Source organism: Filicampus tigris, chromosome 20 (assembly GCF_054856515.1).
Source record: "Filicampus tigris isolate MCC_2025a chromosome 20, RoL_Ftig_1.0, whole genome shotgun sequence".
NCBI classification, from domain to species: Eukaryota; Metazoa; Chordata; class Actinopteri; order Syngnathiformes; family Syngnathidae; genus Filicampus; species Filicampus tigris.
The window spans coordinates 6,560,979-6,578,294 of record NC_141236.1 but is presented as its reverse complement, the minus strand read 5'-3'; the positions used below and the strand labels follow the sequence as shown (position 1 = coordinate 6,578,294).

The following is a 17,316-nucleotide window of genomic DNA, read 5'->3' as shown; positions in this document are numbered from 1 at the left end:
GCTAACGAAACCGATGCCCTCTTGATGGTTTTCCCCCACTTTCCCTTGCTAAAAGTAAAGTCTTAAAAAGAATTCAGCGATTGAAAGAATACCCAAGGCTCCAGACTAGCCAAGACTTGTGAAAATAAAAATACAAGAACAAAATAAGATTAAGTACAATACATGAAAAAAAAAAAAAGACATTTACGTATTATCTCTAATCAAGCCGTTCTGAATTTTGTTAAATTGTGATGTCACAATTGATTATTATGTATTATTCTCCTATCTTTTCAGATTCTCATAGCGGTGGCATTACATGTTTTTTTCCTTATTTAGTCGACTAATAATTTGTGTTGGTTCATTCACGAAAATCTCTGACTTGTACATCGGTCCAAGCGTAATTAAATGATCATCTGGTCTGGTATTTGATGCCGGCCGATCTTTGGCAGCTTATCAAATTTCCCACTTTGAACCAGCTGGTATTGACAGGATATTTATCACATCTAATCCTTTTGTGGAAATGATAGGGAGGCACTGCAGGTATGAGAGATCCATATCATCACCGGGGATGTCATCTTATATCCATCTCTGTTATGTGACCTAGTTTTCCAAAGGGAGCATATTCTGATATTGTGTATTTTCTCTTGCACTGCAAATGTCTTAAATGATCCCTTCCAGTTTTAATGTCACAAATCCACTTAAATCTTGAAGAAGCAAAGTAATTAGTCTCTATTTTGGAGTGCATTGGTTATACTACTTAGCAGTAACCTTTTGAAAAACGTTGCATCATGGTTGCTTGTTATGCTTTGTAATTAATCCTGCTTTATTTACTGCTTGGGATTTTCGTTTGTTAAAGAGCAGCAGACAGTCTCGGAATGCTAATGGGGTGGCGGTGTGCCACCATATTGTCGAACATTTAAGACACATTTTAAAGTCAAGTCAGGTCTACTGTTCTTTCTCGCATCAGTTTAGCTCAAAGGACTTGAAGGCTATTCAAATCCGCGGTAATTGGCAGGGAAACATCTGGAATACAAAGTGATTTAAAGTCATTATTGCCGCAATATTTAGTCATTTATACATCCGAAAAGCTGCACGTCAAAACTGAAAGCTGTTGTTGTTTACGTTCTGGAGTCTTTTTTTTAGGTTCTTCTAGTAAAAAGAGTTGGTTTTGGCAGGTTTGAAGACTATTTCATTACGCCGACCAGAACAGGTCGCTGTACACAACCTCATTGTAAATTATTGTTACTAGTCACAGTTGTGCGGAAGTTATGATGTTTACGATTTGATTTCTTATAACTGTTCTTTTCTCGGCAGGACTGACATTTCAATAGAACAACAGCTACATTGTGGTTGTTTGTGCTCTCTTTGAAATATGTCTGACAAATGTTGGGACCCCATTTATGTTGCCATGTTGGGGCCATGTCTTGAAAACGGTAGTGGGACACTACACACAATACAGCAATTGTACCATTTCTGTGTTGCAAATCAGCAAAGTCAGCGAAGCCTTGCGGTTTTAAATGTTTGCCCCTAATTAAGGCCTTTGTCATCCTCCAAAATGACACTTAATTCCTTAAATCCACTGTTTAAGAATCCACAACCAAAACAAACATGACCACATTTTCTTTGGAAATCTTTGTGAAGAATTTGATTCGTTTGATTAAGCTGTAGAATCACATAAATAAGCACCAAATGGCGAATTGTTGCTGTTCACAGATTGGTGGTCATTTAAACTGCATTTCAGTGTTGAAAGATTGATTTGCTAAATTAGGGGGAAAAACACTTTTTCTGAGTTTTTCTGGGCACTAAAAATTTCAGTAATGGGTTTGTCATCTGTTCTTTTGCCTGTATCATGTTACATGCAATCAAGGTGCCCTTAATAAAAGACTTACAGTAAATTGATTAAACTGTTCAACACCCTGTACTATAACATATACTGCAGATGTGTAACTTTAAGATTAACCCTTATAACAATGACATGGGCCGTATCTATTATCTCCATATGTTCAATTATTGGGTTGTACAGGAAAATACCATACGAATCAACAGGCAGATGGTATTGCATTCTGTTAATGTAGCAAGTCAATGTATAGATAGTCACAGCCACGGCCCAAGCAGGGTGCAGATGGTCGATTACTTTCATAGTGAAGTCTGTGTGCGTCATCCTCTGCAAACGCCAGTGTCACTCGTGTGAAGGATATCATTTACTTCCCCGAGAAAATGTTCTCGTCGCGCCTTTCATCTGCAAGCAGCATATCACCTCAAATTGTGACTATTCCGCGCAATATCGGCCAAGTACTGACGGTCCACTCTCCTCCCAACAGGTACATGATGGTGATCAATGGGAAACATGAAGTATTCATGATTGACAGAGACAATACAGTCTTCCACATAGCCAATTTAGAGTTTCCTTTCCGGAAAGATCCACGCGTCCATCTAGCAAATACACTTTTGGATGGGGTAAGTTTTCTTTTTCATCGTATTTCCAGCCCCTGTCATAATTGTATTCCAGACAATGCCATTGCCGCTTCAGAGAATCCTATCAGCCCCAGCGTGGACTGCAACAGCAGCATCACTAACCTTCATAACCTTACCATCCCATCCCCGCTGCTCGGTATGGCAGATAATTGATGCGGGCTTCCAAAACCTCAGGCCAAAGATGCTGCCGTCTGGCAGTTGAGCCCCTCACATATATAGCTGACATGGAAGTCATCCTTCCATGTCCTGGGGAAATGGCTAATGGAAGATTTGACAGTTTTTCTGCCGCTTGATTCCTTTTTCTGTTGTGTGCTGTCTTGTTGTGTTGTAATGTTTGGCAGTGAATGATCAGAGGGTGTGACCTCATCTTAAAATGCACAGCTTTACCAGGAGACAGCTTTTGATACTGTTGCTGGTAGGCTCGAGCATTCCAAATTGAGTTATCATTTTTTAATGTTGAAATCATTCTGCTGTGCATGTGGAAATGATGTCACAGTTGATTTGACAAGGTTATATTGGATATGGCTTGATGGTATTTGTCGGCTATATTACTCACCCTTACATCGATCAATCACTGCTTTTGCAACATGAATGTGCACTTTTAGAAATGTTATTAGGTATGATTAACTCCGTGATTGCCTTGACCGGGCTCTTTTTTCACCAAAAGCAAAACAATGTGAAAATGTGAAAATGATTCCTCTCATGTTGTCTGTTTCTTGGCAAGGTTTTTTTGTTTTTTTTCTCCGTCGGTGTTCTTCCAAGTCACGTACAGAGCAACATTTGCTGCTGCTCTCTTCATTTCAAATTCTGAAATAATTTTGGTCATGCTGTTCCCTTTGGTTGCAAGCAACCAGCCGTAAAACATACTGTACGTTGCAGCGGACTGTTTTTATAGCTCATTGTCTGACGCTGCAATCCCTAACTAACACCAAATTACTGACACAACTGTGCCTCTTTTGTAATTCCCCTGTTTGCTTCAATTTCTTTAGTGCAAACAGTTTGTGTTTCCAAGGTTAATTTAGAGAAAAGTAGTCCTTTGGCACCGTCTTGTAGCATCTATAGGCAATTACAGTGCAGTATAAATATTTTAGGGAGGACGTCCATCGCCCGTTGTTCTGTGTTTACTACGCTAGCGTTGCAAAAAACGGTAGTCACGATATTAGCAATTTGAAATGGTAATACGAATAAATGTTTGAAATTGTATCATGGTTTATTGATCAATCATAAGCAGTTTCTTTCAACTTATTATTTTGCTTTCTGTTTTGTCAACATTGTCAATTTCTTAGGTTTAAATGGTAGCACAACATTTTTAATATTTCTCGACACTGTCGTAGGACATCAACTGATGCATTTTTCTGGTCGGATTACGACATTTTTCTGTTGTGTCCCTCAAGCCCAGGTGTGGTTGTGTGTTGAGATTGCTATAAGAACTTGTTTTACTCTTGTGTATTTCTATCTGTTTATGCTCCTGGCTCTTCGTTACCAGAGAGAGGATGTGTTTTTCTATTTATAGTGAGCTATGTTCACGTCCTGCTGTGTTCTCTGATAGGTTTCATCTTCAGCCTGCAGGCATTGGTCTATGTTTACTTTCTGTTTTTGTGGCTTTATCTCCTTTACTCCAATTTCATAACTGGATGGTAACATAATGGCAGTTTCCATTGGTCACACTCATCTATTCGTCCGTGGCTGTCGGCCTGGGTGATGGTTCACTGAACCAGATGCTTAGTGATGGTACCCTCATGCAATTGCCTCATCTCTCACTTTCCCAGCCACACCCACAAATCACGTCTCAAAGCACATATGCGATTCATTCGCCTCTGCTGCCAACCAGCTGCCAGTTGAGACGTACTATCCCATTTCCCAGGAAGGATGGATACTACAAATCAGTCTTTACATTTCTAATCACGTCTAAAGAAGCAGGCGCCTACACATGTGGGAAAAATGGCGGCACCCTTCTGATTTGAAAACAGCATAAAGACACAAACATGCAGCTAATTAAATCAACAACAAAAACAATGGCGAAGAATAACATGTCAGACTATTCTGAAGTGTCCTGATATAATTGTTGTATTTGGGCAAGAAGCTGAAATATACAGTCTGGAGAAGGCATCCTTCAAACTTGAGAACAGTGGCGCACCTTGCTCGAAAATAGTGGGGGAAAATACCTGCTGAGCCCGAGGCATGCTAAAAGTCTTATTGAGACTTACAGAAATTGTTTGATTGCATTGATTCCCTCTAAAGGTTGTGCAATAAAGAGCTGCCGTCATTTTTGACCTGGACGTTTTTAATACTTTATTTTTTAGGATAAGCCTGTTGGACCACACAAATGAAATAATGTTTGATTTGTAATAATTCTTTTGTGTGTTTTAAAAAAAAAATGTTTTAGTTTAGTCAGTTTCAAGTTATTTTAGTGATAGTTGATAATTTTTCATTCAGTAACAGGGGGGGTACTAACAAGTCTGTATTTATTCTGAAAAGCTGTGTTTGAAAAAAAACAAAACAGCCACTGTTCTACTAAGAGAATTTAATTGAAAAGTTTTATCTACTGTGCCGTCTGTGGTATACTTCCCTGGAAGAAAGGGTGAAGGAATATATTTTCAACTGACTTAATTTGTCCTTTGCCAGACCGCTTCGGGACCTATCTTGTCGTTTTTCCTCACAGAAATATATTGTCTGATTTAAAACCACAAACAAACACATTAATCCTAGATATTAGCTGTGAAATTATTCATGTGAGGCTCAGTTTTTGTCAGCCCTGGCAAGCCTGACATTTTTGTACCTGCTACCCTTTATTCATTGTCTGGAACTTGAGAAAAAGAAAAAAGAAAGTTAGTCGCATTAATATTTTATGAACAAGTCCTGGCAAATCCTGCAAGTCCATCCTTGGTCGTCACCACACTGTTACGTAAGAGTTTTGAACCCACCGCTGGTCCGTCTGCTCACTGTCGTCCATCACCGCTTCACCTGACTCTCATCTTGAGAGCCTTGCATAATTGATACTTTGTGCTATTTCCGCCTCACGTCCCTCTTCCATCTGACCTTAGCCCAAGCACACGGGCCCAATTCCTTGCGACATATCCTGCTTATTGCCACAAGCCTCTCTGAGTTCATCCATACATCCTCATGAGAGAACCCACCCACCTCTCACTGCCGCATGGGCCCTCTGGCGCCCAGATGCTCTTTTAATTCTATATATCAAGTATGTACATGCTCAGTTTTCAGGAATGCACTCATCTGTTTGTCACTGGACCTTTTTGTCTTTGTCTCTGCAGGAGATGATCATTGACAAGGTGAATGGTCAACCCGTCCCCCGCTATCTGATATATGACATCATCAAATTCAATGTGAGTAGTCTTATGAGGAACCGTCGTCTTTTTTTGGCACATAAATTTAGATGAGACATTTTCATGCAGCCGTCTCACCAAAAAAAGCTGCATAGCAGGAGAGAGAGAACCCAGCAGAGGCTGGATATTGCTGCAACTGAGTGAAGCGTCACGCAGTTGGGTAATTAAATGTGTGGCGACATCAGCCCCGGCATTGAGTGCGGTGCATAAAATCCACGTGGGACAGCAATCAGTGTAGGAAACGTCAGCGTTATGGCATTCATTTACGCACAGCTGCCATGCCAACCTCTGTTACGCTTCTAGTCGTCGGGATGTTGAATTGCAATATTCCGTGTCAGTGCTTTTGACCCACGTAAAATATTTGTATGTATTACTGTACTGTTGAAAGTTGCAGAAGCACCTTCCGCATCACATTTTCTTAAAGGGGAAGGCAAAGCAAACATTGTTTTTTTTCAAGTATATGTTCTATGCAAGCCCACTAGTTGAAACAGGGCATTCTGATAAATATTACGTTTGTGGAATAAGTGTTAATCCACTCGTTTTTAGCCATCTCTGGGGGCGGCCATTTTGTCTTCTGTCGACTGAAAATGACATCACAACTGCTCACAATGACCAATCACGGCTGACTTGTTTTCTGAATCTGAGCCGTGATTGGTTGTTGTGATCAGTTTTTATATCATTTTCAGTCGACAGAAGTGACAAAATGGCCGCCGCCAGAGATGGCTAAAAACGAGTACATTTTGCTGCTTAATTTATATTCCACAAACGCAAAATTAATCAGAATGCTGTGTTTAGACTAGTGGGCCTGTATAGAACATATTCTTGTGAAGACAATTTTGGGGTTGACTTCCGCTTTAATTGCCACTCAAGTGTAAAAAGTACCATAACCACTGTGAAGACTCGTGTGATTTTTAGAGACACTAACTCTTAGATATCTCGTATTCTAAGACTTCATAGGTTCAGATATCGTGTTCATAAAATGTGTGAGACCATAAAAGGATCAGACAGGAGAAATAATCCGCCAGTACAAGACGGCACTGGCACTAGCACCATGGTCTATCGGAAGATAGGTTTATTGATTTAATTACACGAACAAGGATCTAGTTTGATGGTGATTGTGGAATTGTAATGCAATAAATGTAATGTTATATAGAATATATCATTCTTTGTCTTTTTCAAAGATAACACAATTCTTGGCTTGAAAGTACATTGACGAGAATGGTATACGCCGGTGTCCTAACATAGAAAATGAAGCAATCAGTTTGATTTCTTAGCAGCTCGGGGCCAGAGCTGTTCATTTGAATAAGCTCTGCATTATTTGACGCAGTCCGCAGTCTGCCTGCTGGGTCTCAACTTCACACCCTGTCACATTCCAGACCTTATACTCTGTCAACTTTAAGTTTTGTCTTCTGACTTGGCAACTTTTTATGCATTTGAGTTCTTTAATGGTGCATATTCACAGGCAAATATTTATTGAAACCTACTATCAACGATTGGTTTACATTAGAGGGCTATAACACACCTCCATTACTGTAAATGACTTCATTCAGACTGATCTGTATTCTGCTAGCAGCAGTCAGGCAGGCACAGAAACAACCACGCTTACAATAATAAACCTCAAGCAAGCCACTACTCCTTTCCACATAGAAACCTGGTTAATTACCCGAATGGAACAGAAGGTAGCTTTGGCCATTATTTCCGTCCGCTGCCCCCATTGGTCCATCGATCACCTCGGCAAGTGGCTCATTGAAGACGCTGCTCTGACGGGAATGTCTTTTGTAAGATGTTTGGCAGTGGTTAGTAGCTCCACATGACTACACCAAGCTGGCGATAGAGCGCTGTTGTATTGATCGGCGTCGGCCATTATTAGCCCTCTTCATAATCTGCGGTGCAGTGTCCCTCGGCGCCGAGGCCTCATCCTCAGCGTAGCAGAAGGAACATGATACCACCTGCTAGGTCCGTGGCCTAATGTAAGACTCGAGTTGTTTGCGACGTCAGGGCTGCATGAGCCCTGGGATTCGTCGGATTACAACATAATTGTGAGTGCGTGCCCTCACGCTACCATAGGATCGTTTTGAGTTTCTCATAAATTTCAATAGCATTAAATATTGTTCTATCTTGCGAGAACTATTGATATACTTCATCTATGATGTTATTTCCCCACAAATCTAAATGCAGTTGTCAGTCAGCAGAATTTATGCAGTCTTTCCATTTTAGCCAGTAGGACATCACCAACGTTTTCATAGTTTTCGCCCGTTTCCATTTAAATAGCACAAACACAAGAAAAGTTCTGAGTCAGCATATATAAATAACGCTCGTCCTCGAGTTGCATTTTAGCAACCTTCATATTAGAGTAATCCCAAAAAATATTGAGGCTTTTTCACCTTCGTTTTGTATTTTTTACGCTGTAGAAACTCGAATCGCCTTTGAGGGATGTCTGTTTCACATCCAATACTATTCATACGTTGGCTATGATACGATATACACCGTATATAGTACATGTCCTCAAAATCTAGGCTCATGTATTTATACATTGTTGAATACCACAAGGAAAAGCTGAATTTCATTTCTGCTCTGAGTGAGGGTAACCTGCAATAACAAAGACAACCAATGTCCTCATGGAGTAGAGAAGCCTTAAAGAAAATTGGCTTTTGAAATGCCTGCAGAATAAATATTATTGCTCTGTGTTGCCGGCCGATTTCAGTGCAAGCTCTCTGATACAATCTGCACATTACTCTCTTGACTAGCTTGAGCCCATATTTCATCACCATTGCTAAATGCCATTCAGCCTGAAATACTGTGCTCCCGACAATCAAAAGAACTTTTAACTCCTTTTCACAAAAAAAAAAAAAAAAAGACCACTAGTGGAATTGTTCTTACCTTATTTTCAAGTTCTTACTTGTTTGTCTTCGAAAAAAGGCTTGTGCTCCTACAGCACTCAGGTGTTTAACATTTAATGTGAGTTTTGGATATATATAGATTCTTGATGGCTTGTTGAAGGCCTACTCTGACTTGAATCTTAATGGAAGTTATGTAACACATTGAAATATATGAATACTGCTAGCGTTGTTGTTATTGGTGTTGTTCCGATCCTGTGCTGTAAGATTTTTGTTGTGATGTTATGTTCATAAGCCAGGATGTGATGCATTAATAATTGAATGTGATCAATTTCTAAGTAACTGTAGATGGTATTTTAGATGTATTACAGTCGCATTCAAGGTGATCCATTTTCTTTTCAAATGTTACTAATTTACAGAAGTTTAGAATTAACCAACAACATTTTCATCGGGGCATGACACATTTCCCCACATGCGTTTGGGAGATTTGGAGTTTTCTTTTTTCATTTGTATGATAAGGCTTCCATCTTGCCACCCCATAGCCCAGACACATGAAGGCGACTGTTGTCATATGTATTAAACAGCCACTAATTGCCAGAAATCCCTGCAGCTTTTTCGAAGTTGCTGTCAGACGTTTTTTTTAAATTTTTTTATTTTAACATTTCAATCATTTCAATAAGGGCTTTTGTTCCTTTTTCATATTGCAATTATCAATTATTCAAAGCAATCTTTATTCTCCTCGGTGCTTGAAGAACAGTCTGCTGGGTTTTTTGTGTTGCACAGGCGTGGATAGCACACGCCTTGAATCATCCACACTTACATCTTGCACTGTCCCTATGACACTACTGACAGATGGTGCTGAATGTGTGGGACACGATACTAGCTTTTCCTCTGTGGATGATTTGCTGTTTTTATCGACACCTGAAATAACATACGTGAAAGCATATCCGTCTATATACATTTTATGAATTATATTTTACTGTTGAAATGGGTTCGTTTTTCAGTAGCATCAAAAGCAGACATCTCTCAAACCAAACGATCTCTTTATATTTAGCTTCTTTAATATGGTTTTTAATAAAAAATGAGAATGGCTCACTAGACAGCCCATCAAATTATGACTATCTAATTCGAAAAAAATGATTGGCCACCCACCACTACTTGCACAGTCAACAAACATCACTTTCCTCCTCCCCTCTCCAATGATTACCTCAAAAGCTCTTGAGTACTGACCTTTCCTGCAGGTAGCAAGCGGAATACTAATACAACCAAGAAACTACCGTCCTGCTCGCTGTGTCCTCATATAGATTGGTGGAGATTGAGCCATGGCCCTTGTAAATAGTCGAGTCCATCTTTATTTGAATTGGTCTTTTTTAACAGTTACTTACTAAGAAGTGCAATATTGAACATGACACCACACTAAGAGTTTATTCAGCGATGTTGGGGGGAAATGTGATTGGCATAGGGTTGAGGATCTAATGGCAAAGGCACGATTCAAATGTACGAAATGCTTAAAATTTCAAGATTTGAGTGGAGGAAGGCAAAGACAAGATGTCACTGGGTACTTGTCAGGAAGTGTAGTACGTCTTCAGACATATGTGGAAGCAGTTAAATCTGAATTCTGCATGAAGCTTATGAAGGAAGGATGAGCAGATGTATTGCTGTGTATGTGGCTATTCCTAGATTGGCAGCTGCATATTGAAACAACTCTAAATTATTTATAGCAGCTCGACAGGAACATATTTAGATGGAATTAAATGGTTTAAAGGGATGAGTAATGATACATACGTATAACAAAGCATATTGAGGTTGTTAGAGAAATATAGGTTGTAAGCTTTTCTTGTTGCTACCAAATGTTAATTATTCAGGTACCAACCAAATATTAGAACTAGTGTGTTATGTTGCACGATAAAATGGTAGCTGCTCAAGTGACGTTGCACAAAGGCTGTTTGTTAAAGCCTTTTTTATTTAATGCCTTGTGTTTTTGATACGAGAGGCAAAGTTTAGGTTTAAATTTATTTTTGTTTGAAATTGCCCCACTGAAAATGTTTCTAGACAATTCACAATGTTAATTTATTTAAAAAAAAGGAAACCGATTGCTTGTTCAATATCAAGTGAAATATATTGATTTAAGTAAAAACATCATTTAACTGAATACATTAGTCTATAGAATTTTCCGTAGGATACTCAAATGCTGAAATAATCAGTAGCTGCAGCCCGACAGTCAACCTACCCGTTTTATTGTCATATTTTTGGTGTCCTTGCTTCAGGTCCTTGTGATTAACCTGCAAAAACTTGTTCTTCAAAATTTGCAATTTGCCCCTCAAATGAAGTCTTTGATTCGGAAAATTGCTCCTCAAACGGGATTTTGCTTTATAAAATGTCCGTATCTCAGATGTCCGGTGCAGAGCAGGTACCTCCAAACGGAGCAATTACTGCAAGGAAAATGTTGTCATAGTAACCAAGCAAACTGGATTTCACTGCACTGTTTTTGTTGATGTTTAACAGATTTATTCGATGTCAGGTTAAGAAAAATTTCACCGGAGATGATTCAACAGCTAATTATTTTTGGTAGTTCGCGTTCTGTTATACTTTGTCAAGATGTTCCCATTCTTAATTTGATGTGACCTGCTTACTTATGTGGGTTTCTTCTGTACATTTATTTCCTTTTGAGATTTAATTTGTTTATGTGTGTTTCAGGGACAACCTGTGGGTCAGTGTGATTTCAATATCCGGTTGTTATGCATCGAAAAAGAGATCATTTCTCCGCGAATGGAAAAGATGAAGACCGGACAGATTGACAAAACGAGGGAGCCCTTCAGTGTCCGAAATAAGCCGTTCTTCGACATTCAGGCATCACGCAAGGTAAATCGGAATTTCTTGACTAGTTACAACCAATCATTAATTTGATTTTGATCCTGGTCATACCATACCATAACCCATACACATAAACTACATGTGCCATTTAAGACATTTTGGTTTTGTAAAACATGAAAAGTAGTGTTGGAATTCAAAGATGTATCTAGGTTCTTGGGAGATAACAGGGTAAAAATCTGCCAATGTCAATAAAGTAGTGTTTAGAGTGTTTTTAATAAAACATAAGCCACACCACCTCCTGTACCTGAGGCGCTTTCCTTTTATTTAGTTGCGAGAAAGCAGGAGGTGATGTTTCAACAATTAGCATCTAAGGACAAAGCCGAGGAGAGAGGTTTATTCTGCCTAGAGGTACTAACATATTGTTTTGTAGTATTTGGAAAGGGGATGCGATTTGATTAATAAAAAAATATATATATATTTAAATAAGTACTCTCATTTTAGGCTAAATTTGACCTGGCAAAGTACAATAGATACTAGTGACCCATCTTTTTTTTTTTTTTTTTTTTTTTTTTTTTTTTTTTTTTTTTAGATCCATGCTCTCGTTCTGACGATTTTTTTTTTTTTTTTTTAGCTTTGACTTGTGAGAGCAAACTTACTATACTGGCGCTTTATGGTGGCACTAAACTCAACTCACTTAACAATAAGCAGCTCTTGGTAAAAAATTCTAGAAAACAATTCTTTAAAAAAGGCTTAAAACTGTATAAAATCACTCCCAGTTGAAGTTTAATGTCAAAGTAACAAAACGAGGAGAATTACACATTGTGTATTTAAAATAAACACTGGATGGATGGATCGACATACTGTGTAATAGCCTTTGGTCAGCTAGCTTAATGTTAGTACTAACCCATAATGAGAAGCACATACACCTTTAAGCAACTGATATTTGATCACAAACAGTTCAGCAACACATTTAAACATTTCATGTAACAGTACTCAGTCATGTATTCTTTATGCTCTGCAAAGAGTGGAAACAAGATGAGAGGATGTTTTTGTTTTAAATTCCACTGCTACCACATGAAAATTGGGCAGACCACACAGTGCAATTGAGTTCAGAAGAAATATTATTGGTTTTAACCTTCAGGTCATAGCGGAGAAAAGAAAAGTAAACTTCTTAAAACTTTTTGTCATCAAACTAAATAGTCAGCTGGTCATTCTGGGGAATGAGCTCGGCCTTGCCAAGAGTAACCATCTAAGGAGGTTTTCATCATGTTGTATAGTTGTGAAGGGAAATACCCTCTGGCGTTATTCCTGTGAGGAGAACAGCTAAAACCCGCCGGGGCCCACCAGAAGTGTGCTAGTTGTGTTTGATGGCCGGATAAATTTGTTGGCCTTTTGGCGCGACAGATGAAAGCTCTAAGCCGCTTAGCACTTTAGGCTGTGGTGCTACTCAACTTTCTTGGAAAAATGTATTATTCTTTTCAAGGGTTCAGTCAAGGAGAGCATTTTACAATTGTGGAGTAGAACTGGTAAATGATAAATTATCGGCGCTACCAATCATTTATTAAGTGAACTGTTTTAAGACTGGGAATCAAAAGTGTGACAATCTTTTGTAAACGTTAACAATGAACATCTTTGATAGGGCAATATTGGTGTTTAATGTTGGTGTGTTGATATTGTACCGTGTGCGATAACAATAGCAAATGACTTACGGTGGCTAAATGGTGTATGTAATGAGTGACCTTTAGGCTCTCCATAGCTCCAGTAAAGTAAAACGCTCACTTGTTGTTTGTTTGTGTTTCTCTCACACAGCATACAAACATCATTCACACCATGTTTCACCTATTTCAGGTTTACATTATTTGTGTTTTTGCTGTAAATTAGATCTCAGGGTGAGAGCAGTGATGAAATTTGCATATTCCTTTCAATAGGGAAAGTTGAGTCGGGATAAAAGTTATTTGAGCTTGAGTGTGGTCACGGAACAAATTAAACTCGCATGTCAAGGCACCACTGTAGTTTGTAGTGGTGTTTAGCCTGACCTCTGTTGTTATTATCATCGCTCATGTACAACACCTAATTACGGTGTCAATAATAATAAACATGAAGCCGTATCATTAGATTTCTGTCAAACAATTTTGAAAAAGTGGTCACTTTAAAATGTACTATTCATTGGAAGGCTCTTTTATTAGTTTGTGTCATGTCAGTGATGGATGCATCTAATGGAGCGGGAGGCGTGATTATATTGGCAGAATGTTTGGATTAAAATGTCCAAAGAGACCAGGAAGCATGAGCAAGAGACTACAGCTGTGTGAAAAAAACAGAGGCAAAAAAAAGCCAGCAGACAGTTGTCTGAAAGCATCCCTGGCAAAAACACTATTTATGGTTGCAAGGGAGCCTGTGCACCAGGTGAACCCGCGAGCGAGGGTTAGCACTTGGGGCCTTCAGAATAGAAAAGTCAGTCCAAAGAATGCAGGGGAGCACTTCTGATTTGTAGGAATGACCGGCAAAGATAGGTTGTCTGTTTCTTGTGGGGGCCCAGTCATTTACAGAGATACAACTTTTACTGGTAAAAAAAAAAAACAACAACCAAAAAACACATAACAGACACTGCTGCATTCACCTGCCTCATTTGAATTTTATATAAAATGCGTGTCCTGTCATAGTCTCTGATTCTTCCTTAGGAAGCAGTTCAGCTTTTGTCCGTTTTATTTCCTTCTTTTATCATATCATGATTTTGTCAAATAACTAATCTTTACCAGCCAGGTGTCAGTTGGGCTGCGCCTTTGGAAAAAGTCAGAGTACAGCTTTTATCCTGTAGAACACGGTTCGGCCATCATCAAAGGTGTACTTGTGCCATAACATCAGGTCTCGGGGAGGTCAGAGCACAATTTATTTGATGTTTTGCTCGAGCAGAGATCAATTGGAAACCTTGGCCCTGCACTTCCGCTAATGATCGGGATTTATGGATGGGATGAGGTTTTACAAGCATCTCTTGCTGTGCCAACACCAGCATTAAAATGTTTGACAATATGCACTTTTACCTATGAATGGTTTTGTTATGTGTATTGTAATATGAGAGGGCAGATCTCTCCCTGTTGATCAGATTATTTAAATCACAGGCGTCTCATCGGTTCTTTTGTGTTGATCAGTGACCATCTGGTCCCTATACAGACATATCTCTGTTATATGGGATCTTAATGTAGGGGAACTGGTGTCTGGCTCTCATTCATCGTAGCACAATCCTCCACTTTATGATATGTTGACTGCAGATTCCTGTTGGGGGGGCAATTCAGTCACAGGCTGGAGTTGTGTGCTGGCCTTTGTCTGATGCTAGGTTGATGTGTTTCATGGCTGACACTTGGACATTAAAGTCCTCATTTCCCTTCCAAATGACTTCATTTATTCATGTTGCTTCCTCCACTCACCCAATTATCTTACCGACCCGTTCGGCATACGCGATTCCCACATTTGCACAGCCATGGCATATTTTCGGGGGTTTGAATAGAATTGGCTGGGGGAAAAAAAATAGACCGGTAGCCACTGGAGAAATCTGAAAGCAGCCCCACAGTGAAAGGACCAGGTTGCGCTATTATTCTTTTGGGGGTGTTTTTCTGCCATCGTTTGGCTCACTTTTATCCTGAGAGGAAAGTGCCACTGTGGTCTTTGAGATTAAGCCCCTCCAAAATCCTAAAGTGGGGGGGGTTTTTAGATTGACTGTGAAGGCTGCTCACCGCTTTCTCGGGCTCTGTGCCGCTTTTTCCAGCGCAAGGTACCGGGTTGGCTCTTGTATGTGGAGTGTAATGCTGCAGACACCAAAACTGAGACTGACCAAATAGTAGGAATCGAAATTGTGAGCCAAGCAGACACTGTGCCATGGAAAATGGGGCATTGGTTATAGGATTTTTTTTTTTTTTTGCCTGAGAGTTTGTAAAAGCTTTTTATGTAATTTATAGTCTTACTGCCTCTGTTGTTTGTTGCCGTGAGATGTGTAATACTCACTCACCATCTGGTCTGGTTGTACTTGCTTCCTGAACTGCAGCCTTGGCAAAGATTTTGGGTGTCCCAAGTTTATTGTCTTGCTGTGCTACCAGCATCACTCGCATCCCATCTGTTGCAAGTAAGCTAATTCAGCGGTCATTGTGGGGTTTTATTGACACAGAGTACTGTTCATGCCCATGTAATAAGGAGACCCCGCTGGCAAATAGAAATTGTGGAAAAATAAGCACAAATTTGTTGTAGAATAACAGTGATGTTAAGGGTGTTAAACTTCAAAATTAAACGTACTCCTGAAGGTTTTCTTATTTTCTGGTTTTCTTATATGTTCATGAGAACTCCTTTCTTTTATTGAAAATGTCCTTTGTCCCCCACTCCATGTTATTTTTATGTTGATGCTTTGTGTGGATGTATTCCTTTTATTGAATACAAGTCTTGATTCTTTCTAGCTATATTAAATTGTTTTCACATGGCTCATAAGGGGACTGAGCAACCTTCATGTCTCATTTTCATCTTCCCCCAAATATTTGATAAACGAATAGCGGTTATACAGCAAATTCACCCAAAGGTTCATCATGATATTTTCAATTTGAATAAGTAATTAAAAATGACTGATGGTGTATTTGATTTTAATACTGACAAAATTTGGCATTTGAAATTTACCCGTAAAACCTATGATGTTAATTTATCTTCAATAACCTGTTCATTTATCATAAGTAATTAAATGGGAATAACTCCAGGGGAAGTGATATTAAATGACCCATGTTTGGGATTGAGCCCTTTTAATGACAGCTAGTCCCAGGTGTCCATGGGTGAAATATTGTTTCTTATCAGGAAATACTTTTTTCCACCGAAGATTATTATAGAATAGGGATCTAAAATTATTATTCTTGAGGCTTTTATAAGATTGCTGCTGATTTCCGAAGGATTAGGGTTAAGGGGTTATGGTTCAACCTTAATCACTGGGTGAGACGAGATGTACTATATGATGGTCAAGATGTACACACTCTTCATAAAGTGATGTTGTTGAAATGGTTCACCAAAAACAGAATCAAGCTCCTCCCATTGCCATCTCAGTTCCCAGACCTCAACCCCATTGAAAACCTTTGGAGTGAGATTGTTTATCCTCCCATCTTGTGAAACATGATTTACGAAGATAAGGTGCTGTTTTGTTGTCAAAAGGGCCTTGTAGAGAGTATTAACATCAGAGATGCTAATAATTGTGGCAGTTTTGTCCAGATCCATTTCTTCTTGGGTACAAAGGAACACAATCCGAACATGTCAGAGACCCTGGTATGAAATTGCTTTTGACACATTCTCATGTTGTCTTACTATCATTTTGTCACACATACGTCCAAATCCTCTTTTTCTCCTGCCAAAGCTGGTGGTTCTCATTGGCAAATGTGCAAGACAGCGATAACCCCTCTCTGGACTGTCTCATTACCTGAGTGTGATCTGTCTGCAGCTTCCTTGTGGCTCACTGACCTCACACTTCTGCTGTCAAGTCTTTTGCTAGAAGAGATGAGAAAAGCAAGACCTGTGGCAAGACCTTACTGTTCTCTAACAAACACTCCTCTTCACCTGAAATCAATTTCTGCACCCACGCACAGAAGGACATTATACAACAAATGAAGCACGCACATAAAATGTTGCATTCACTGGGGAGAAAAGGTGAATACTCCACATCTCATCAGCAATAGCTGTTATGCTTTAAAAATATCCATTATTTCTTTATTAATCCCATTATGCACATCTCCCATTTTTTGTCTGTCCCGTCACATAAATTGGTGTGCAAGACTCTGCGTTGTATTTGTCCTCAAACTACCTTAATTCCTCAAAAGTCTACCAACTTTTACAGACTACATAACCGAGTTCAT

At 39.2% G+C, this 17,316-nt stretch overlaps 1 protein-coding gene across 6 annotated transcripts in view; it reads left to right on the top strand.

Annotated features, from left to right (window-relative positions):
- rngtt (RNA guanylyltransferase and 5'-phosphatase) overlaps positions 1 to 17,316 on the top strand; it is an 89,290-nt gene that overhangs the window by 28,002 nt on the left and 43,972 nt on the right. For all 6 annotated transcript variants that reach the window (XM_086019788.1, XM_086019789.1, XM_086019790.1 and 3 more), the window contains 3 exons: positions 2,301 to 2,436; positions 5,727 to 5,798; positions 11,333 to 11,497. In XM_086019788.1, coding sequence (XP_085875914.1) covers positions 2,301 to 2,436; positions 5,727 to 5,798; positions 11,333 to 11,497 — 373 coding nt within the window. The remainder of the gene's footprint in view (positions 1 to 2,300; positions 2,437 to 5,726; positions 5,799 to 11,332; positions 11,498 to 17,316) is intronic.